This window comes from Rhinolophus ferrumequinum, chromosome 10, assembly GCF_004115265.2.
Source record: "Rhinolophus ferrumequinum isolate MPI-CBG mRhiFer1 chromosome 10, mRhiFer1_v1.p, whole genome shotgun sequence".
NCBI lineage: Eukaryota > Metazoa > Chordata > Mammalia > Chiroptera > Rhinolophidae > Rhinolophus > Rhinolophus ferrumequinum.
This window is the reverse complement of record NC_046293.1, coordinates 41605428-41629094: the sequence shown is the minus strand read 5'-3', so window position 1 is coordinate 41629094 and position 23667 is coordinate 41605428. Positions and strand designations below refer to the sequence as shown.

General features: G+C 37.0%; 1 protein-coding gene across 1 annotated transcript in view; it reads left to right on the top strand.

Moving 5' to 3' along the window:
* PKP2 (plakophilin 2) overlaps positions 1-23379 on the top strand; it is a 78003-nt gene extending 54624 nt beyond the window's left edge. Inside the window, exons 7-13 of the mRNA XM_033118490.1 lie at positions 3545-3662; positions 4554-4718; positions 5636-5809; positions 12073-12226; positions 17162-17351; positions 20781-20868; positions 21017-23379. Of these exons, the coding sequence (XP_032974381.1) occupies positions 3545-3662; positions 4554-4718; positions 5636-5809; positions 12073-12226; positions 17162-17351; positions 20781-20868; positions 21017-21085 (958 nt within the window). The 3' untranslated portion in view covers positions 21086-23379. The remainder of the gene's footprint in view (positions 1-3544; positions 3663-4553; positions 4719-5635; positions 5810-12072; positions 12227-17161; positions 17352-20780; positions 20869-21016) is intronic.
* Positions 23380-23667: the final 288 nt, after the last annotated feature.

The window sequence follows — 23667 nt, the reverse complement described above, 5'->3', positions numbered from 1 at the left end:
GCTATTTGACAGCACACCTGCACATAGACACACACACACACACACACACACACACACACACACACACACACACACACATACAGACCTTTTATGGAAGGGCCAGTAGAAATCCTGTCAGGAGAATTTTAAACTCTGATTTTAAAGAAAGAGCCACAGGTCACAATTCTGAATGAGATTTTAGCGAAACTTAATTTCAGGAATTTTGTGAAAATTACAGATCATGATATTTGTAAAGTACCTGCTATAATGTCTAGCACACACTAAATTGCAGCTGCTTTTATCATTTAACATTGTCCATTCCTTGGTTTGCTATATGAATTTGAAGTTTAGTCACACTGTCGTTAATCTTAACAAAGACATACCATTCTTCCTTTTAATTCTAGCAAGGCCCAGGGTGTTCGATTTTCTTTTCTCTTTTTCATTGTGACACTCAGGAATGTGTCAGACTAGTGGTTCTGGAGAGAGTCATGAATCACTGATTTGCTTTCAGATAAAACACCTGAATCCTCCTAAATATGTGAAGTTTACAGACATACGGAGTTCAGATTCTTTTTTTCCCCACCCCTTACAAATCATTACCAGAAAAATTCTTCTTAATATGAAACACAAGCTCCAGTTCAGGCTGGTGTCCTCCCATTCAGGCCCAGGGGAGGTGAAGAGCTCCGAAACAATCCTGCCTGTCTCCTCCCTGAAGCCCCTCTCTTGAGGCCCTGGCCTCCAGCCCCCAGTCTAAGGACCTGGTTTTTAAGTTTCCGTATACGGTAGTATACAGTTTTAGTTTCCTAAAATGTAGTCACGCAGGTATTTACTCAGACTTCTGTTAGATTATACCAGGTGTTGGGCGGAGGAGAAGCCTCACTGTTTAATCAAATTCTAACAATAGACACTAAACTATACATTTCCAATATATTCATCGATAACTCTGATAATCGGTTTTTATTAACTACTGTGTTTGTATGCATACTCTCTTTTACTTTTCAACAAGATAATTGTTTTGATACATTTTATTTATAGATTCAAGATGTTTTTCCATCTTAAACTTCTGTTGGGCTACATATAGGAAACAGTTACAGGTAAATAGTTCTCAGGATTCAGGAGCTACATCGTAAAAGGATCGATTCTGCCTAAGCTTAGTCATGTTAATTCTCTGATTCCCACAAACTGAAGTATTAGCTGTTGAAAAAGTACTTTAAGGTAGATTTATTATTTTTTAATAATTATTGGGTATTACAATAACAAATCCCTTTCTGACTAGAGACTTCTATTCCTGGATGTAGTGCTGTAAAATCATGCACCCTTATCATTTATATTTCTGGGTAGTTGAGTAAGGTAAGAACTATTTTTGATATGCAGGAGCAAATCCTGAAGCAGTGGGGTTCCATGCGCTTTCTGTCAGCAAAGGGATCAACTGCCAGAAGCCCCTGATAAGCCCCATTTCAAGCAAGCAAGAGTCTGGATAATACCAAACTACAGGACAACCGTTAGCACATGTGAACTGGCAGTACTGCCAAACTGGATTACCATTCTTACCCAAAATAAACACCCCCAAAGTTAAACAAAGTCATCCATCTGCAAGGTATGTAGTAGGTGTAGCTAGTGAAAAAGATAGACCTTTTGATTTGCCAAAGCAATTTTAAACTACTGCCATTTTCCTAAGCCAGAGGTTGAAAAGGTCAAAGGGAAGCTTTAAAACATGATAACATTGTCTTGGAGTTGGGGACATATGGTATTTTCTAAACAAATGGCAGACCGCAGGAGTGTTAGATGAGCTTTGCTCCCACTCTGGAACCGCCCTGAGCATAAGGTAAGCATGCCTCTCCTATCCTGACTTTACCACTCATTTGCTGTCACCAGGAAAAGTAGCTTAAACTCTGAACATCAGTTTCTCCATGTGTAAAATAATGAGACTGGCTCAGAGAGCAGATAGAGGATCTTGGTTCAAATGATCATTTCTCGAGGGGGGAAAACAACTATAGTAAAAATTTTATTAACAGTTTATGAGCCCATTCATTATCTTTTCTTACTGGACAAAGTGTCAGATTTTTCAGGTACAGTCAAAATTAAGTAAGGAAGTGAATCTTTAATAAGAAGTGTCAAATGAGAACCAAAGTCACAGAAGGGATTTTGTTAAAATCAAAAGGTCGTTGTATCAATTCAGCAGCCATTAAATCGTTAGTATATCCTTAGAGTTTTAGGTGTGTTGGTCGTATCTCCTCAACTCTTAGGTTGAATCATGAAATTGCATTTTTGTGGGTTCGAAACAGTCAAGTATCGTCAGTTTCAGCCTGTTGATATGCTCTCCATGGGAGCAGCGTACAGTGCTCTGTGCCCCTCCCTCGTTCCCTGTAGCACTTGGTGTAATTCTGGGCACATTTGTTCTCTGATAATGTGTATTGAAAGTCTTTTTTTTTGAAATCACTGAGTGCAATGTATTATTTAAAAATGGAGAAACTAAGACTTAAAGTTCTCAGAATTGTTATTTTGATGTTAAGAATGACGCTAGTGAGACATTATAAACAGCACGTCTTTAATATGCTTTCAATATTCTGCCTACTGGTAAAAGGAACTGGAGTAGTTCTTAACAATTGAAGTTAGCAAAAGGAAATAAGGGTGGTTCTCAAAATTCGTAAAACCTAAAGGCATTGTTCTTTTGCCATTCTTGTTGACAAAGATGTTAACGTTTTGGGGGGGGGAATCTTTTTAAAGGATTAATGCTAACAAGAAAAACTTAATCCAAAGGGACCTGGCAACAATAATACCGGAATATAAACATGATCTGTGTCTGAAATATGATCCCCAAATGTATTACTTTGCTGTATTTGATAAGCTTCAGTCCTCTAAAAGGAAGCAACCTCCACTTGTAGATTTAGTTACTGTTTATAGAAAGGTGTCGTGGCTTAGCAAAATTAGAAATAGACTAAGTGCAAAGATATTTATAGGTCATGCTTTTGACTTAGGTCTTAAACACTGTGAAACCCTCCATTTTTCATGACATCTCTGCCATTTTAATGACAGAATCATCACATTTTTGACCATCTGGTTTAACATTTGTCAATAACAGCTTATATTGAAACCTCCAAAACCCCCAGTAATACAGTACAGCACCCTGTAGTTATAAATGATGAAACTGAGGCCCAATGAATTTAACTTATATGTCATGGAACAAGTTGGGACTTGGCTGTCTAGTACACTACTATGCCTATTTTTATCATTTGTTCTCCTTTTAATTGCAAAATCTTTGCCTCGTGTGTATACCTTTTCAAAAATGGGGTGAAGATTAAGTAAAGAATGCTATGACCTTGGTGCTTGGAATGAAGGAGAAGATTTTTATTGACATGATGACATGTTATGTGACTATATTTAGAAGTTGTGTCCAGATTTGATGACCGTTGAGCAATTGATGCAGATCCCAGGACAAGTCTGTCACACTTTTACAAATTTGCCAGCTTTCCAATTGGAAAGAATATCAAGAAAGCTTCAAAACAAAGCCCTGTTGGATAAATGGCCTGAGTCTTATGGTTTGTTTGTTTGTTTTTCCTGATAGAAACATGAGTTCAGCTGGCCCTGATGGGAGGAAATTGATGAGAAGGTGTGATGGACTGATTGACTCCCTGGTCCATTACGTCAGAGGGACCATTGCAGATTACCAGCCAGATGACAAGGTGATTCAAGAGTTAAATATCTTACATATTGAATTACTTATTTTGTCTAAGATTCTTCAGAGTATTCTTTCTTAATTTATTTAAGTATAATTGGTAATACAACAGAGTATTCTTGAAGTAACGGCTTGAGTTTAGCTTTATTCAACTCATTTGCTAAGCTTAAGATTCCCACACATGCTTAGATATATTGAAATCTGTCTAGCCCCATTTTTCTTTCTACTTTCCAGACCCAAATTTCCAGCTGTTCATTTAACAACTTTGTGGATATTTGAAAGGAGCTCAAATGCTACATGTTCAGCAATGAGTTTAAATTCATCTCTTTCCTCATTCGTAAACTTGCTCCTTCTCTGTATAATCCTTCTTAATAATTATCACCTCCACCAAATAAAAATAGAAACCTGAGTAATCTCAAACTGCCTCCTTTCCTTCACATCCCACATCCAGTGAGCAACTAATCATGTCCATTCTACCCCTGAAATGCCCTTTGGTTTATCCACTCCTCTCGAGTGCTACTTCTGCTGTCCTAGTTTGTGCAACTTTCATACTGACTGGTCCCTACAAACGTCTCCTGCTGTTTTCCAACTCCACATGGCTACAAAGTTATGTATCTAAAATACAGAATCTATCTGAACATAGTCTTTAAAAAGTAAACGAGAAAGGCTCTCCAGTGTTTTAAAAAATTCAGCCTTTCCTTCTTAGCATTGTGCTCATAACCATTCATGATCTAGCCTTAGCCTTTCTAGCCAGACTCATTCCACTCCCCCAGGCTCCCCGATGTCCAAACATCCAGTAAACCTTGTAAGATCTAGAGCCAAATGAGTCCTGTGATATCACACCTGCAAAACGCATGCCTATATGTATATGATCAATATTTATGTTTTGTTGTCTCAGGCCACAGAGAATTGTGTGTGCGTTCTTCATAACCTCTCCTACCAGCTGGAGGCAGAGCTCCCAGAGAAATATTCCCAGAGTATCTATATTCAAAACCGGAATATCCAGACGGACAACAACAAAAGTATTGGGTGTTTTGGCAGTCGAAGCAGGAAAGTAAAAGAGGTATATCGGGAGCACTTTGAAAAATAAGTGTGTATGTGTGTATATTTCCGAATACTTAGTATATGTCAGGCACCATTTTATGTTCTTTTTAATCCTTACACCACACCTGCAAGGGTGTGTATTATTTACTCTCATTTACTGATGAGGAAACAGGTACAGGAAGGTGAATCAGTTTTTCCAGACCAATTCAGCAGATTAGTGGAGGGGATGGAATTCAATTCCAGGCAATCTGGCCCCAGCTTTACATGGTCAGCCTTTAAATCATACTGTTTTGTGCCCTGTACGTTAGGAAATAGGCACCATGCAATATGGCCAATGGTATGTAAATGTTTAACTTAAAAGCAGCCCTGATGTTTGGATTTGGACATTCTAAAAACAAACTTTGAACATCCTAAAGGCAAACCCATAAGAAGGAGTACTGTCCATGCTGGCATTTCATGAAAACTGAAAGAATGTGACCTCTCCTACTCCTCAGAGTACAATGGTGTTTGTGAACTTGGAGAACAACTGGTAAATTTAGAATCCTGATGTGATCCCAGACCACTTCACTAGACTCTGAGAGAAGAGGCTTGTTTTGCTTATCTTCAGAGTGGTTGTGACTAATTTAGCTTTTAGTTTAATAGCAGCCTGAAAACTATTCTAGAACAGCTTATGCTTAATTCTCTGAGTTCTTTCTCACTGTGAAATGTAAAGTTGGGGCGTACAGGATGTTACTAGGGAGAAATCATCATGGGCTAAAAGTTAAGTGATTAGAAATCATACATATTTGCTTTTCCAGTTCCATTTCAAGGGCTTCTTCTTATGCAAATTATTACTCTCTCTAGACTAGATAGTATTTCTGGTCTCTTGGTTTGGGTGTGGAATTGTAGAAAACACTTACAGGCGTTAATTCTGGATTTCATCATACGTATGGTTAGCAATACCAGGACATGCCTATGCCAGAGGAAAAAAGCAACCCCAAAGGCGTGGAGTGGCTGTGGCATTCCATCGTGATACGGATGTATCTGTCCTTGATCGCCAAGAGTGTCCGAAACTACACCCAGGAAGCATCTTTAGGAGCGCTCCAGAATCTCACGGCAGGAAGTGGACCAGTGAGTATCATGCCTGTTTTTCTACTTTTTAAAATAGTGACATTGTAGACACACCTACATTAGGTTCAGAGATGACACAGTGAGCTAAGAGCAAGTTTTCAGTCAAGAGAGTGTATAGGAATTGCCAGAGAGTTGGAGCTTTCCAGGACTTTCAGCCTCAACGACTGTCAAGCCAAGTCACTGCAAGTAAAATACTCATAAGAACTGATACCAGTGAGAGCTCTTTCAGTTGCAAGTCTCAGAATACTACCTAAACGGGCTTAGGCAAAAATAGAGGAATTTCTTGGCTCATATAACTGAAAAGCCCAGCATGGGTCTTCTTTCTGTCATGGCGCAACGTAAGTGCCCCAGAAATTGTAATTGTGTCTCTCTATCTCGGGGCTCTGTTTTCCTCTGTTCGTTTCATTCTCAAAGGCTCTCCTCACATTGTAGCAAAGATAGCCGTGAGTGATTTCAGGCTTACATTTATCCAGCCCAATGTCCCCCAAGAGAAGAAGCGACTCTTTTCCCAATAGCTCCATTAAGCGCTCAGAGAATGAGTCTCACGTACCCATTTCTGAACCAGTACCTGTGCTTGGAGCCTGTGAGGTTCTGATTGGCTGGGTCGGGGTAACATGCCCACATGTGACTTTCAGGGGCTGGGTTTGAGTGGGCCAGGGTCACTTCCACTTGTACCACTGAAATGGTAAAGGAGTAGCTCCCTAATGGAAAATCAAAATGTTATTACCAAAAGGAAGAATGGATGCTGGGCCGGCGCACACAACAGATGTTCACTGCAGTGTGGAGTTGGAAAGGACATCTGTGCTTTTGGGTCCCAGAAATTCAACTACAAAATACAGAGCTGATTCTCTTTACAGATGTACTTACTTTAAACTAGCAAAGTTAAAATATATCAGACAGTAAAAGCTTATTCCCTTCCTCATGTATTTTGCACCTTGCTGCATAGTTAGCGATTCTATAAATACTTAATTATTTGAACTAAGCTTATAGTCCTTGCCTTGATCGTAAAATGATTAGAATAAACTCCCCCCAAATAGTTCATTATATGGCCAGTCTCCAAGTATCCATCCTCATAGGGAAAAGCACTCCTGTACATAACAAAAATATTATTTATTCTTTACTTGAGAAACCATATTCATTCTTTCACGTGTTTACACAGAGGCTTGCTCTGTTTTGCATAAAATTGTGAAATGCTAAAACCAACATTTCTCTTATCTTAGCACTGTGATTAAGAATACGACCAAACTTTTAATCTCTTTGATTTTCTGCAAAATGTACCTGTGCACAAAGAGAAAGAAACGAGGAACTACCAGGGAGCTCTGAATGACACAGGGACATTATCATTTTACCTTCCATTTCTTTGCTAGGTTTCCCAAAACCATTTCTTTCACTTTCTCAGACTACAGAAGCCCTCTTATTAGCTACCAGCCAACTTACAAGAAAATGCCAGAAATTAAATTGCTGTGTGTTTTTATTTAAGCTTGCTCTGCTCTGAGTATGGTTCAGTATGAGTGACCCCTTTAAGCTTGGATTTGAGTCTGTTCCATTCCAAGATCTCTCATGGAATCCAAACAGTCCAGAGATGTAATTTATTCGCTAGATCCAAAGTTTCTTCAATCATGTATTAAACATTTTTTAGCACCTACTACGTAACAAGAGCTAACCTACTGCTAAGTATACGGTGGTGAATAAGACAAAATCTCTGTGTTTCGTAATAACCTAGCTTGGACAAACAGATAAACAGAAATCTAAGGTACTGGGAAATTCACGTTTTAAAAGGGATCCAAGCAATGGAGATATCTTCATAACAGTTCTAGTTGTGTCAAGGCATTGAAAAGCATCACTAACCTTAAGGCAGTCCAGTCCCCTGAAGGGAGGCCTACACTAAACTGGTATTAATCTCAAGGTTGTTAGAGTTGAACTTTATAGGAGAAATCATCAGCAACATGGGACAAGGATATAAGGAACCTTTGTTCTTATAAGTCATGAGATGTTTATTATTAAAATTTTGACTTCTATGTATATCTTTTCTAATTATGACTTTTCCTAATTTTGTTGTGCTTAGGCGGTGTGATAAAAAAAAATACTTTGTTTTATAATTTCTAAAAGGAATCATTGAATAGAAAAACACGATAAGCAGGTCATTACACATAATTCCAGAAAATATCCAGTCCATAAACCTTCTGTTCATAACTGAGCAGTTGATGCTGAGCAGTTGATGGCCATGTGCCTTCAGTGACAAAGAACCTAAACTGAAGTGAATAGCTTCCTAAAAGATAATTTAATTTAAGTGTCAAATTATGACATAACTTCTAGTCAATAAAACTACATTAATATAAACTTTTAATAGTTCAGCTATAATGGTCATTTTAATAATAAGTAAGGAAAGTGGATGGATCAATAAAATTTACCCATTTAGCAAACTAAGTACAGTGTAGGGTATAAATTTACAAGTACAGTATAAATTAAAAGTGTAATATAAATTAAAAGATTAAGGTACAAGCTTTCAGTTGTAAGATAAATAAGTCCCGGCAATAAAATGTACAGCATGATGACTATAGTTAACAATACTGTATTCTATATTTGAAAGTTGTTAAGAGAGTAGATCTTAAAAGGTCTCATCATAAAAAGGAAAAAGAAAATATGTTAACTGTGTGTGGTGATAGATGTTCACTAGACTTGTGGTAATCATTTCATAATATATACATATATCAAATCATTATATTGTATACCTAAAACTAATACACTGTTATATGTCAGTTATATCTCAATAAAATAAATAAATACATAGATTAAACATCACATAGTAAAAGTTAAAAGTCATTGAAATAAGCAGTTTTCAAGTTTCTAAAACATTTTAAAAGCACTTAATTTGATACCCATTGGGAAAAAAAAAACCTATTCCCTACCTCACAACTTACTGAAAATCAGTTTCAACAGCAATGAGAATTCAATGTGAAAGGCAGAACAATAAAGCTTCTAAGTGGTAATATAGAATATCTTCATGATCTGGAATAGGGAAACATTTCCTAAAAGTGGACAGAAAAAGCACTAACCATAAAGTAAATATTTTATAAATTGACTACATTAAAATTAATAGTTTATGTTATTATGCTATCAAAAGACAATGTTAAGAAAGAAAAAAGGCAAATCACAGAGTAAGAAAAGATTTTTGCAACATACATAAGTAACAAATGTTGGTATCTAGAGAAAAGGAAAACTTCAAGTTAACAATGAAAAGATAGACGATCCAATAGAAAAAAGGACAAGAGACTTGAACAGGTATTTTAAAAAGGCCAATTCTCACTTGAAAAGGTGTTCAACCTCTTTAGTCATCAGGACAGTATGAACTGGAAGTGCTATTTGCGAATAGTTGACGAACTAATTAGCAGTCATTCTCACGTATTCTTTAAAGCTGGAATATAAAATCTCTATTTGGCAAGTCTGATTGTTTATTTTCCTTATTGAGCAAATTCTAAAGAATTTACTGCACTATTCTGCAGACTTACTTATTTCCCTCAATGAATCAGAATTAATAAGACTATGCTATACGTTTCCTTAGTTGGGCAAACATTTGAGGATCCAGACTTCATCTAGACTTGCATGTTTCCAGTAGTTATTTTTATGTACAGTCATCAAAGGTCTTTATTATATATAAGAATATAGCATTAAATGGTATAGTATGCTCGAGCTACATAGAACACAAGAGTTTAATTTTAAAAGGAAACATTTTAAGAAATAAGTGTCTTGTGACTTTTTAATCTGTCTTGATTCTCATCAAGCACCTTCTGAGTGCTTGATAAAAATTCAGAAAAACTTGATGGTATATTTATTCATAGAGTTCACATCAATAAATGTTTGTATAGTACCTATCATGTTCTAGGCACCATGGAAGGCACTGAGGGGGAAAAAGACAGATAAGATATATTTCCTCCTTTCAAGAAGCTTATGTTCTAATAGGAGAGATACACAGTTTTGTATAGTGGTAACCTAAAGAATTAGGGAGTAATGGTAAGGAAAGAAAGGAAAGAAGATGGCAGGCTATGAAGGACTGTATGTGCCATGCTAACATTTCAACATTATTCTGAAGGCAATTGGGAATCATTGCAGGGTTTAAACGTGAGGTGGAACATAATCAGATTACATTTTAGAAGGATCATTCTGGTGTAAAGCTTAGAAATCCCCCCGGTGTTGAAGAAACAGCAAGTTGACTAGCAACATTTGATTCCTAGTGGAGATTAATAAAGAGCACATATTTGCAGAAGTAGCAACCTGCAAATGCACTATTTAGCAATATTTGGTGACCAAGTATAAAATAAGTTTTACAGTTTTAGTGGGTGGGTGGACAATAAGCTATGATGATAAGGGTATTGAAAAGATAGTATTTGATGTGATGGTTCATGTACTCTAATCTAACTAAGAAAGAAAGAAAGTTAAGGCAAGAGAGAATTGATAACTTGAGGTGTGGGAAGTAAGGCTTGAGATAAAGGGACTGGAGTTCTTGATGAGACTAAAGAAGATATATGGTAGGAGTAAGGGGGAGAGAGCCAGGTAAACAGGAAGTTGTGTTCAGAGTCAACGCTGGAGTTTATGTTTTCAAAGTCAAGGTATTTTTGAGTGAACACAGGTTCTGTGTGATCACGGAAGTGAATGGCTGATGTACGAAAGAGATGGAGGCAGTGACTTTTAGGAAGTCGGAGAAATGTGAAGTAATTAATATGGTCATTCACACCGGAATCAAGGCAGAGAAGACTGAACCTCCAGTGGATGTTGGGAAAGGACCGATGATAGGCCTTGAAATGACAGAAAGTGGGATGGAAGTGATAGAGCTGGATGGCAGTGACTCAGAAGAGCAGAGTTTTGCATAGGAGGGCACACATAAATATCTAGACGGGCCCTTGGGAAGAGAGAGAAATGCTAAACTACATCGCTGCCCAAGACACAGGACTTGTGCAGAATAAATAGCTGCTTCTCTGGATGGCGTACAGGTTATCGATTCCTCTGAGAGCAAACAGTCGAGTGGTATGTTTTGCAAATTAGTGAAAGGCAAAGTGTAACTGTTTACAATAAAACAAACATTCTAAAATAGTGGTTATTCACTGAAAGTTGTGGGCCCTGTCTCTGAGAAAGTTTATTATAAACACACAAACGTAGTTTTACAGACCTCCTGTCCCCTCCATGAAACCTATCCTGGACCATATAATGAGAGCCCCTGCTCTGAAAGGTTCAGTGGAGAATGGAAGAAGGGGAACAACCTGCAGGAGGGAGGAGGAAACAAGCACTGTTTCAGTAAGATAAACACAGGAGATAAGCACCCTGAAGAATGGTCGTGAATTACAGCATTTTCTGGCATGGTGGCCTCAAATTAGCTTCAAATAGAAATCTGTGAAGTTACCAACACAAGCTAAGGCTCCCAGTATTGTTGGAGGTTTGTTGATGCTAGGAAGGGTCTAGTTGGAACAAAGACCCCCCGAAAGTAGGTGACCAGCCTAATTCCAATAAGCTTTGCGTCTAGCGAACCTGGGCCTGGACCTAAACCAGCAGCTTGTGCATGCAGCCTCTGATACAGAGCACAGAATTACAAATAACCTTACTAGCCTTACAGTCTTTTCTTTAAAAGCCCAGTATTTCTGTCAGAATAAACAGGCTTTTTGGAAATGAATAAATAAGTTTATGAAAACATGTAAAATGCCAAAATTTGAACAAGAAGAAACAGAAAAAAATGAATAAGCCATTGAAATAATAATCAAAGACATCTCACTTTAGAGTTTTTCTCAGCTCAGTTGGCTTTCCAGTGAAATTCTACCAGAAGCACAAAGTTGAGATTATTCTTGTATTATACAAATAGTTCAAGAAAATAGCAAAAGGGAAAACATTACCCAACTCATTTTATGACTTTAGTGTAACTGATTCTAAAACATTTTTCTTACATTCTTTACACAGTGATGAACTGAAAATGTGAATGAAGAGCAGACTGATCAATAGAAAGGAAAGGAAAAGACAAGCTCATTTTATTTATAAACAGATGCAAAAAATACAGTAGCTAACCAGATCCAGTGTTGTATTTTAAAATACTGCATGAACTGTTTGTATCCAGTAATTAAATCGAAAACCTAATAAGAACTTGAGAAAAACACCTTTAGACTGATTTCATCACAGCGTTCGTTTTTAAAACATCTTGCTCAATCTCTAGTAATCTTACAGAACCGATATAACCCTGAAGTCAATGCGAATGTATTTATAGGATGTGTCTCACAAAACAGATGCCCATGTCAGTAGCTCAGACAGTTGTCCAGAAGGAAAATGGCCTTCAGCACACCCGGAACATGCTGCATATTGGGGACCCAAGTGTGAAAAAGACGGCAGTCTCCCTGCTGAGGAATTTGTCTCGCAATCTTTCTCTGCGCAGTGACATTGGTGAGTCCATACAGGTGTCTAGCTGTCATGTGTACATATTGAAAATACAAATGCAACAAAACATTGTCCTTATCACATTCTTTTTACAATGATAAACTGGAAATGTGAATAAAGAGCAAAATGTGGTAATAAACCTGGCTTATGTGCACCCACCCAAACATCAAGGGTAGGCTTTCTCACTGTGTCTCAAACAGGATTTTTTTTAGTATCCAGCATATTGTTTTGTTTTCATTACTACAGAAGAGAAATTCTAGACCATCCTAATAATTAGCAAGCCCCCAGCTGTGCCTGCCATCCAGTGAAGTCTTGAATCCATGTAGCTGTCTCTCAGAAGATTCTCTGCCTGGCCTGCTTCAGCACCACTCTTAAAACATTAAATGCACACACACACACAGTACCTACCATGTTTCCCCGAAAATAAGACTGGGTCTTACATTAATTTTTGTTCCAAAAGATAGATTAGGGCTTATGTTTAGAGGATGTCATCCTGAAAAATCATGCTAGGGCTTATTTTCCGGTTAGGTCTTATTTTCGGGGAAACACGGTAGTTGTTCACTTTAGAAGTGTGGCCATTGTGGACTAGAAACATGTGGACAGACACATAATCATTTAAAAAAAAGAAAGAAGCAGTCAGTGAATATAGCGGACTCGGCATAGATCATTTTAGAATAAATGCGATGAAACACATTTACTCCTTTTTTGGAGAGTGTATTATTACTCTATCAAATAACAATTTTGATTTATTTACTTTATACCTAGAAATGTCTGATGTTTGTGGATCAAGTCAAAAACTATAAAATGAGACAATAGGAATATGATGCTAACCTTAATCACGCTTCCTCATGCTCCGTAGTCATTTCTGACAACTTGAAATTCAGTTTTTCACAAAATTTCACTGAAGTTATAACCAGATTTTTGTTTCTTTGTGTTTTTTAATGGATTGGATTATTCTGAAATTACACACACAGCAGCCGCAGCAGACATATTGAAGCCTGTGGTTATGTTTTAATAGTGTCATCTCTAAAGACAGCCAACCGCACAACACTGGACAGGTGGTTGGTTTCATGCCTATTATAAGCATAAAGACCTGGAAATTTTTCGGTGACTGAAAGCAACCTTGCCATAGGCGCTGTCATAATTATGAAAGTGTTTCTCCCCATTGTTTTCTGTGCACTTTTGTGCTGCGCTTCCATCAGGTGAATTATCCTTTGACTTTTTTTTTTTTTTATCTTTTCCCAAATGAAAATTGACTCCCATCTTTCAAAACAGTGACGATGAAAATAACTGCACTCTACACGTTCTGCATGTGCCTTCAGGGCAGAAATGCTTTCGGTCTCAGGGTCTACAGCCCTCTAACTGTTGGGAAGGTAAAGCTGGAGCCCACAGGTTATGTAGGATGATTTCACTGATAAACCTCCCCTCCTTTGAAGGACAATAGTGAGAAGAGGCTTCAGCAAAATAAATGCAGCTTTTATATTCCAAACTAGCTTTATGTCAAAAATAGAATTTGAGTATAAGGACCCATCTTGATTTAGCATATTAATAACCAGGAATAAGTGAAAATCACTGTGCAATATATGCCTTGTGTTTCTCTTGAGATTTCTAGGCCAAAACTTTCCACATGATGACCTGGAATGAAGTGAACATGTTTTACTTAGATTTATAGTAATGAATTTAAAACTTACATTTTCTTAAAAATTTGAAGATAGGCCACTGAATATGATGACAGAATAATGGATCTCATACAGCAGACATGGGTCTGCATCCTACAATGCTACTTGGCCACCCAGGTCACTTTGGTGAGCCATTTAACTGCTCTAAACAGAATGAGATTAATAATCACTACCTGACAGTGTTTGCCCCAGGATCAAATGACATAATGTACAGTATTTGCAGGGAGCAGGAAGTATTTGGATACATCTCTAGAATCTTAATTCACATTTATTCATTGTTACAGATGTTTTCAGACATCTACCTAATATCTTGGCATTTTAAGGCATTGAGTTTAGGCATTAAATAAAATCTCCCTCAACAATATGACATTGAGCTATAAAGCACCAATATCATGATAAGGCCTTTAATTTTATATTTCACTATAAAGATTCAATTTTAATTGTCCCAAAGTTAATGTATTTATGAAGGCCCACAGTGTATGTATGTGTCTGTGTGTGTGTGTGTGTGTGTGTGTGTGTGTGTGTATATACACACACACACACACACACACACACACAGTGCCAGAAAAATGTATACACATATTAAGAAAGGAGAAATCTATATTAAAATTGTAGTACTCAGTAATACCGAAAACAAAAGATGAATACAGGGCACATTTGACTTCTACAACTACAAGAGGTACTCAGATGGTTACCATCAGCGTAATTTTAATTTCCTTTCTTAAAATGTGTACACATTTTTTTTGTACCCTCTCTGTAAATGTGTGTGTGTGTGTGTGTGTGTGTGTGTGTGTGTATATATATATATATATATACACACACACCTATATATATGTATGTTACATATATATGTCTTAGATATATAACATATATACACAGACAGAGGAAAGAAAGAGAAGCTATATTCTAGTATTAAGCTTTGTCGATGTAAACAGTTATACTACTTTTCTAAGAAAAACAAGCATGATACAAAATGTTAAAGACTCTCTCTTCTCTAATTCTCACTCCTCCTTACACATGACCCTACATTTCCACCTTAATATTGACCTACAGAATGGACATTCCTCCTGGTTGTGAGGAGGAGAGGTGGGGCTCTTTCATCGGAAGTCATTCTCAGTGTGGGTGCCCTCGGTCTCCACCACCATTACCGCACGCTGCAGACAGAGATTGATTGGCCATTTTCTGTTGTGATTGTCCCAGACTTATTTCTGTGTCGTTGACCTAAATTCAGGGGAAGGGAAACTCATGTTCTCAAGGACTTTAATTCTGTGGTTTAACTTATTAAAAGGAGGAAGCAGCCTTCCAATAATAACTCATATCTATTGAGAGCTTATTAGTGCAGGGTCTATGATACCGTTAACAGGTATTAACCTATTTAACCCCTGAAAACAACCCTTTGAGGTAGATACTTTTATTACCCCATTTTACAAATTAGGAAATTGCAGCATAGAGAGGTTGTATAGGTTGGCCAGACCACACAGCCATTAAGTGGCAAAGACAGGACTGAAACTAAAGAAATGTGGTTTCAGAAGTTGGGATCTGAGCTCTTAACACTATGCTGTGAGGCTTAAACAACAGTGAAAAAGAAAGTGCTCTGGCCTCTGAGCAGAAGGTATGTCTTTCCTGTCAGGTGCAAGGATTATCACAGGATGGCATATTGTTGAGTGTCCTTTAAAAAGTACCTCTGTTTTAGGCATAGTGGTCAATGCTGGAAATCCAGAAATGCATTCACTAAGTGTCCACTGGAATACAGATAGGCACATAACTAATTACAATCAGTATTACAGAGAGAGAAGTGCAATTCCAGGTGCCACATAAACTCATATGAAGAAATTAAATTAAGCTGTAGTATTATACGACAATAAACACAACACTGTATTAAAGAGCAGTGAGGAGCAATAAAAGCAAGAAAAGGGGGCCAGCCCAGTGGCTCAGGCGGTTAGAGCTCCATGCTCCTAACTCCGAAAGCTGCCGGTTCGATTCCCACATGGGACAGTGGGCTCTCAACCACAAGGTTGCCAGTTCGATTCCTCAAGTCTGCAAGGGATGGTGGGCTCCGGCCCCTGCAACTAGCAACAGCAACTGGACCTGGAGCTGAGCTGCGCCCTCCACAACTAAGACTGAAAGGACAACAACTTGAAGCTGAACAGCACCCTCCACAACTAAGATTGAAAGGACAACAACTTGACTTGGAAATAAAAAGTCCTGGGAGTACACACTGTTCCCCAATAAAGTCCTGTTCCCCTTTCCCAGTAAAATCTTTAAAAAAAAAGAAAAAAAGAGAAGAGCGAAGCATGCTCTCTTTTAAGAAGAGTTCGAGGAAAAGTAGTTCGAGGAAAAGAAGAAAATATGTGTGAAAAGAATTATTGCAAAGAATCAAGTACAAATTCATATTGCCCAAAATATATACCATAGGACAAGTTATAATGAAATTGTCAGTTATTAATACTGCTCTTGTTACTACAAAAGAAGACCAAACTAAAACCGTATTACCAAGAACTTACATACATTGTGAAAAAAATAAATTTAAAGTAGTCTCTTTCTCTTTTTTGATAATGGAATTTGTGCATTAAAAAAATTTTGGACAGTACAGATAACTTTTTAGAAATATTTTTAGGTCACCATCAATACTGTTGTAGAAAAACTTCTATGAATATTTTAGTGTATTTCTTCTAATGTATCTTACGTATTTTCTTCCCTAATGTTACTTTATGTATTTTCTTCCCTAATTGTATATTCTTTATATAAATAAGTATACAGGTTTTTCATACAGAATACGAACAAATATTTTTTATTTATATGCTTCATAGATATGTTTTAGGATGCATAATATTCTTTGCAGATGTATTTTAGTTAATTATATTCTATTGTTGGGATACTTAGGCTTTTTATAAATATAATTTTTCATTTATATGGAATACTATAATAAAGATATCTGCATAAAGCTTTTTCCATTTTTAAAGTGATGTCTTTAGGATGAATTCCCACAAGTAGAATTACTGAATCAAATGTGAATGTTTTTAATATTCTTGACATTTCTGTCAAATTGCTTTCCAAAAAGACTTCCAATGTACTGAGCACAGGGTATCATCTTTTAAAAATTCCTTTTAAATTTTGAGTATTAGAGAGGTTACATCTTTCCGTATACTTGTTAACCAGTTGCATGTCCTTTCTAAGATGTTCTTTACCCAAAATGTATAGGGATCTTGAGATTAAGAAACAATCTTTTTAATGAAGTGTTCTTTTTTGTTTCGTTTTGTAGCCAAAGAAACTCTACCTGATTTGGTTTCCATAATTCCCAACACCGTTCCAAGTACTGACCTTCTCATTGAAACTACAGCCTCTGCCTGTTACACGTTGAACAATATAATCCAAAATAGTTACCAGAATGCCCGGGATCTTCTAAACACTGGGGGCCTGCAGAAAATTATGAGCATCAGCGCAGGCGAAGCGTAAGTCCTCTAGTATCTGCCCATCAGCTGCCTCCCGTTTCCTCACCACCACCTCCGTATGTAAATCTGGTTGTGACTATTCAGTCGTTGGGCAGCAGGGCCAAAAGCAAGATTGTAAAACTGGGCCAGATCATCTGCTCCAGTCCTTGGTGATCAAGCAAGTTTGAAAAACTGAATCCTCCAAGCGAAATAGTTGCCCATTCTCTTCTAAAATGTTCAGAGATAGTCGAACTCCATAGCTTCTCTCGGTAGTGCATTCCAGCAGTTTATTGACCTGATGAATTAATTTGTTTCCCAGAACTTTAGCTGTGATTTACGAACAGCAGAATGTAGAAAGAGTGGGAGTCCTACGGACAGGGAATGCCCTTTTCCTCACTCGGATCGGTGGAGCCAATGTCACCCAAGGTGGCTTAGAAGAAGCAGCGAATACACAGGAAGTGTTATCACTTGCTTTCTTAATTTCCTCTATCACATCTCTTGTTGTTCCCTTTTGAGAATAGAAGGTTTCGTGCGTGTGCGTCATCCTAAATCCCTGTATCTGTCTGTAAATGTTTCCCATTAAAAAAGAAAAATAGGTGAGGAAGAGAATGAAAAACTTTGTGTAATCAAATTACTATAAGTTAATTTATAGAGTGATGGGATCCAAAAGGGGCATAAAAATTATTATTTTTTTCTCTTTATACAATTGTGAATTGTTTAACTTGTTAAATATAAGTTACTTTTGTAAATAACCAAAAAAGAAAAATGTTATAGCCCAGTTCTAATGAGTTACAAAGCACATGGACTTCACCTGTAGTAGATAGCCACTTGTTTGGGCACACAGGTGAGATTAAGAGTCTGTAGTATCCTGGAATGAACACACATGCCCTCTACCACTGCCCCACCTGGTATAGACCCCTTGTGTTCTGCAGCCTTCCATCTGGCAAAGCCCACGGGAAGGGAAGATCACATTCAGAGTCACATGATTAAAAGGAGCACTGGTTAGAATGTCAGTTCTCCAAGAACAGGTAATATTCCCTATCCCAAAGCATGGCAGATAGCAGTTCCTCAGTCTTTGTGGAAAGAAAGAATTATTGCTTTAAAACAGAAATGACTATTCCAAGTATTTATCTAACCTTCTAAACAATTCTCCATAAGACCATAGGATTTTAATTATTAGAGTATTCAGGCGTAACAAGCACGTGGGAATACACCATCACTTTTGGAAACTTCTTATAGCTTAGCAACTTACAGGATGGGCTGCTCGGTTACTTTTCTGTTGCCCTGACTGTCCATTTGTGAGCCAGTCTTCACACGCCCTGTCTAAAAAAAAAAGGTAAAAAAAAAAAAAAGTTAACAAGGAGTTCCTACCAGTTCTGTGCGCTGCTCCTTCCTTTCTAGAATGTTGTATAGCTGACCTGTAATTTATGGTGTCAACCTAAAGAGAGAGAGAGAAACTGAGACAGGCTCAAATTATCAAAATTTGAGTTCATTCTGGAATAGCAGAGGAATTGCAATTTGGAAACACATGCTGTAACAAGTTACTGGGGAATCTGCTGAAGGTTTCGGGTGGGCTGTATTTATGGGCAAAGAGTGCAAAGAGGGAGAAGCCCGTCCAGAGTCCAAGCAATAACTTTATTGGCTTGGGGATATGGAGGGATTCTTGGAGGATGTTCATTCGTCAGGCGATAAGTCTAAGGTCTTCTGTAAATTGAGCATTTACAGGAAATCTGTCTCAGTTCTGAAGGTCCCTTCTTTTCAGGGGGCATGCATGGCATTCTCCATTTCATATCCTCCGGTTCCATTTTAGATTGAAATCCTTTCCTATGGGATGGCCTGGGAACCAATTATTATTTACAACATTTTTTCTGTGAATAAATGAGTTCCCAGTGTCCAAAAAACCTACTTATAAGTAAACTTTATGGAAATGACACTCTTGTGAGGGGGAGGAAAAATAATTTTCTACCCATCTAGGTTCGTGGCTGAGACGCCCTGTTATAAAAAAGACAGATTAACAGGAGAAACTCAAGTTTAAACTCCTGTATACATATGAGAGACCCAGGAAAACGGAGCTCCTCAAAATGACCCCCGCCTCCACCTTAAATAAGTCCATCTAAAGACCAAAGATGATGGGGTTGGGGAAGTAGCCAGTTATGGGAGGTTACCAGGAAAAACAGAGTGAACTAGGGAATGGTTGTTATGCACATTTAAGTCCTTACCTTCTCCCTTGATTAGAGTTTCTAAAAATTTGGAATCATCCTTCACTTCCTGCTACAGAGGGGGAGATACTTTTTACAAATGGAGATTTCCCTCATAAGTGAAAATGTTTCTTACCAAAGGGTAACTTTTTGGGTTTTCAGAGCTTTTCCTATGTCTGCTGCTTCTTTAAAATAATCAGCCTAAAATAATTTTTATGCCAAAGGCATATTTTGGGTTGGTACATTCTGCTGTCCTTCACTTGGGCCATTTAAGAACTTATTGCAATTTTAAATATTAGAGACCCATAGATTTATTAATACTTCAGTTATAAGCCAGCTACTCTGGCAAATCCTTGAGGTACTAAAAAAAAAATCTGGAAAGTCCTGATTTGACTTACCCTCCCTGCAAGGGTGGTATGGAAGAGAAAGAACCCAGCATGAGCTTCTCCATACAGCTTTTCATTCTCTGTTCTTGGTTACATGTTTAAAAACTCTTACGATAGGAAAAATAAAAGATTTGTTTCTTTATTAAAAGAAAAAATTCAGCCATGTGGTATTTCAGGTGATAGAAGAGAAAAAGATCAAAGAAAACATTTTCTCCTCAGCCAGAAACAGGAAATTTAGGACAAATTTAAAAGCAGAACATCAAAAACTAAATACAGTGTCAAATTCAGTGGTAACTTGGATTTAAAGCGGATATATTCTCCATTTGCTCTATACAAAAAAAAATTTTGAAACTATTTTAATAAATGCTCCAACAAGAATTTATTGAATTAACTTGAAAAAATTACTCCTACCTTCGTAGATTCACTAAGTCTAAGAGGTATATACATATTTTCAGTCATACTTTCCTGCATTTTCATTCTATATATATTATAAACATACAAATATATTTCTATTCTATAATAGACGATGTAAATATACAAATGTAAATTGTATTCTATAAATAAATTCAAGGATTAGTAACATGTCTAAGGATATATTCCTTGTAAATATCAGGAATTTTCTCTGTTAACTGTTAGTTAGCACTATGCTCGTGGTGTAAAAAGATTTTTTTTTAATTATTTTTTTAAAAAGTGGTCCCTGGCCTCTTTAAGGTCCCACTTTATTCTCTTGTCATTGTGAGTGGCCAGACTTAATGGATGGCTACTGAGCAACAACAATTAAAGAAGATTGAGGGGACATGCAAAGGCCACATCCAGAAGGCTCACACGTTCTCACTGATCTCGGAATGTCCTTTTCTTCGTTTCAGCTATGCCTCCAACAAAGCAAGTAAAGCTGCTTCTGTTCTGCTATATTCTCTGTGGATGCACACGGAACTCCATAATGCCTACAAGAAGGTAAGAGTGCTTAAAAGGCATGTGTCGTGGTTAGCAGAGCCAGGTCATAATGCCCCTCTGACCGACCCTGATGAGAAGTCACTAAGAACTGTATTTTTGTGTGTGAAAATGTTGATACCTTTCACATCTTTGTTTGCTTATTCCAAAGGCTCAGTTTAAGAAGACAGATTTTGTCAACAGCCGGACTGCCAAAGCCTACCACTCTCTTAAAGACTGAGGAAAGTGACAGAGTACTCTCAGAAATGCCAACCTCATCATTCTCAGCTACAAAAGAAGTCCCAAAGGAAAACGCCTATTTTTCTACTTCCCAGTCCAAGAAACTTTTAAAAAAGGGCATGCCTTGTTTTTATCCTTTTTTATTTCTGTGGCCCCAAGCATCCAGAACACAAATAATCAGAATATAATTTTATTAGTCTTCCAGAAGATTTTTACAAGTTTGCCACCTGTAGATACTATCAACAGGCTCGACTTTACCCTCTGCAAATAGTAGCAATCAGAGCTTATAATGTATGGCCTCCTGGAACCAAAATGTGAACTCATGTGGAGTGGACTCAACAGAATAAATGAGGAAATACTACTGTTGTAGTATTGCTAGGATTCTAAAAGTTTGATTTACATTTATATTTTCTGGTTTCCATGTTTTGTCACTCATATGCACATTGCTTCACCATTGAGCCATGAGTATATTGTTCTGCAGTGTTGAAACAGAATGGAAATGAGAAATATTTGTTTGTTTTTTACTTTATGCTTATTTTTAGCCTCTTGAATTTTTTTCTCTGATTTTAAATGAACTTAAGAAATTTAGATCACAGAGCATGCATGACTGTAAGAAGAAAAAAATGAAAGGTAGTGATCATAGCAGATTTAAAATCTTTTCCCCAGAGAAAAGCAACTGTGGTTATAAAGTTTAGGGTTTCCTCTAAACACTGCATAAATGAGATTTTTTTGCTCAAGGAAACACCTATAACAACAGCATTAAATGCAAATCTCTTCTGTGTAGTAGCATTCAATGTAATCTATTTCCCGGACTTTTTCAGCCAGTACAATGGGCTGGTGGAAGAATGGACTACACATTTAGCTACAAAAAGAACCAAGGCCTCACAAACCGTTGGGCCAGCCCCGGGCTCTGAAGACACAGATCATTCTAATGAATTATATTATCAACCATCCCAACTTTGCCCAACATTTAAAAACTAGCACAGAGCCACTAAATCTCATGTGATCTTTCTCAAGCCATTATGTTAAGTCAAGGAAACTCTAGAGAAGAAAAATGAAGAAGTAACATTATGTAGGCCACTCAGAAGTGCTATGAGAAATACTAATTTTTAAAAGTTGACATCATCAATTGAAGCAGATCTATATTAAGTGTTATTTTAACTGGATTGTGGTTATTACCATTCATATAGAATTAGTCTTCTCAACTGCACTTCTGTTATATTTTGCTCTAAAAAAAAAAAACAAAAAAACTGACATTTGTTATAAGAAGGAAAAAGATGTTCATCTCCTTGGCCAGAAAAGTGTAATAGAAAATAAATCCCCATTTTCAATTTGAATGTGTATGTAAGTCTTCATTATATTTAGAACTTGAAATTTTTTCAATTTTAGAAGCTCAATGAAGAAGACTTAAGTTACTAACATAGTTCAAACTGAAATTCTTTAGATACCAATTTTTAAAATACTGAAAAGAAAAACTTTTTCCAGAGTTTTGACAATAAACATTTGGAGTGTATTTATTTCTCCAGACAAATGATGTAAAAGAAGTTTCTGTGTTTTTCAAGGCTTTGGTAGAGCCTTCAATAATATTAAACACAAAATGAGGCAAAAATAGCGTTGCCTGCACTGGTATCTGTGTATATCTGATTTATTTTTGTATCTTGGTATATGTGGTATGATTGACCTGACATTTGAGGATTCGAACCATATAAACTTCATCTTTAATTACTGAGCTGGGCCTTTCCGTTTATTTGTGCTAAGAATTCCAAAGGTCTGCTGCTGCCATGTCAAGAATTCTTAAAAGTCTTCTGGAACATAGGATATTGCTGCCCTGAATTTCTATAACTGGAAACATTTATTTATATCTGATGGAAATAACTAAAGGATTATCTAACACAATAGAGAGGAGATTAACATATCAAATGGGAAAATAAGTAGCGCCAGTAGATAAACCCTTTTAAAACAATGTAATCACCCTCTAAAGAAGCAATCCCCTAGAAGAAAAGGGAAATGGGAAATATATATTTATAATTTATATATACTATAGTTATAAATGAAATTTGCTTTAAATAACATGTATAGTGAACTTCGTGTATTGGAATGAGAAGGACTTCAGTATGTATGTACTTTGAGCAAAATTGCAGAAGCCTCGAATCTCAGAATCTGAGGATTAGGAGGGAATTTAGAGGGCATGTGTTCAAGTTCTCCACAAAGGATCTTCTTGCATCAGACAAGACTCCATTCTTATTTAAGTGGCAGAGAAGAAAAATATACAATCATTCATTCAACTAATTCACAACGTGAATTAACGTGACCGTCTAACCGCTGGCCCACCTTAAGACTCAGTAGCTGTTGCATTAACGTATTTGTTGCGCAAAGGAAAATAGATTTTTTTAAAAAGGAAACAAACTTTTCAAAATAAAATTCTGCTTTAGGTTTAACATGTTAGTTTATAGTGGTACTGATTATATGTACATCTCTTATGAAATAAACTTCTACCTTTTAAGGACTATACGAAAAAGGAAAACTTGCTTTTTTATGACATAGTCATAGGAAAGAGAGATCAAAATGCCACACATTGGCATA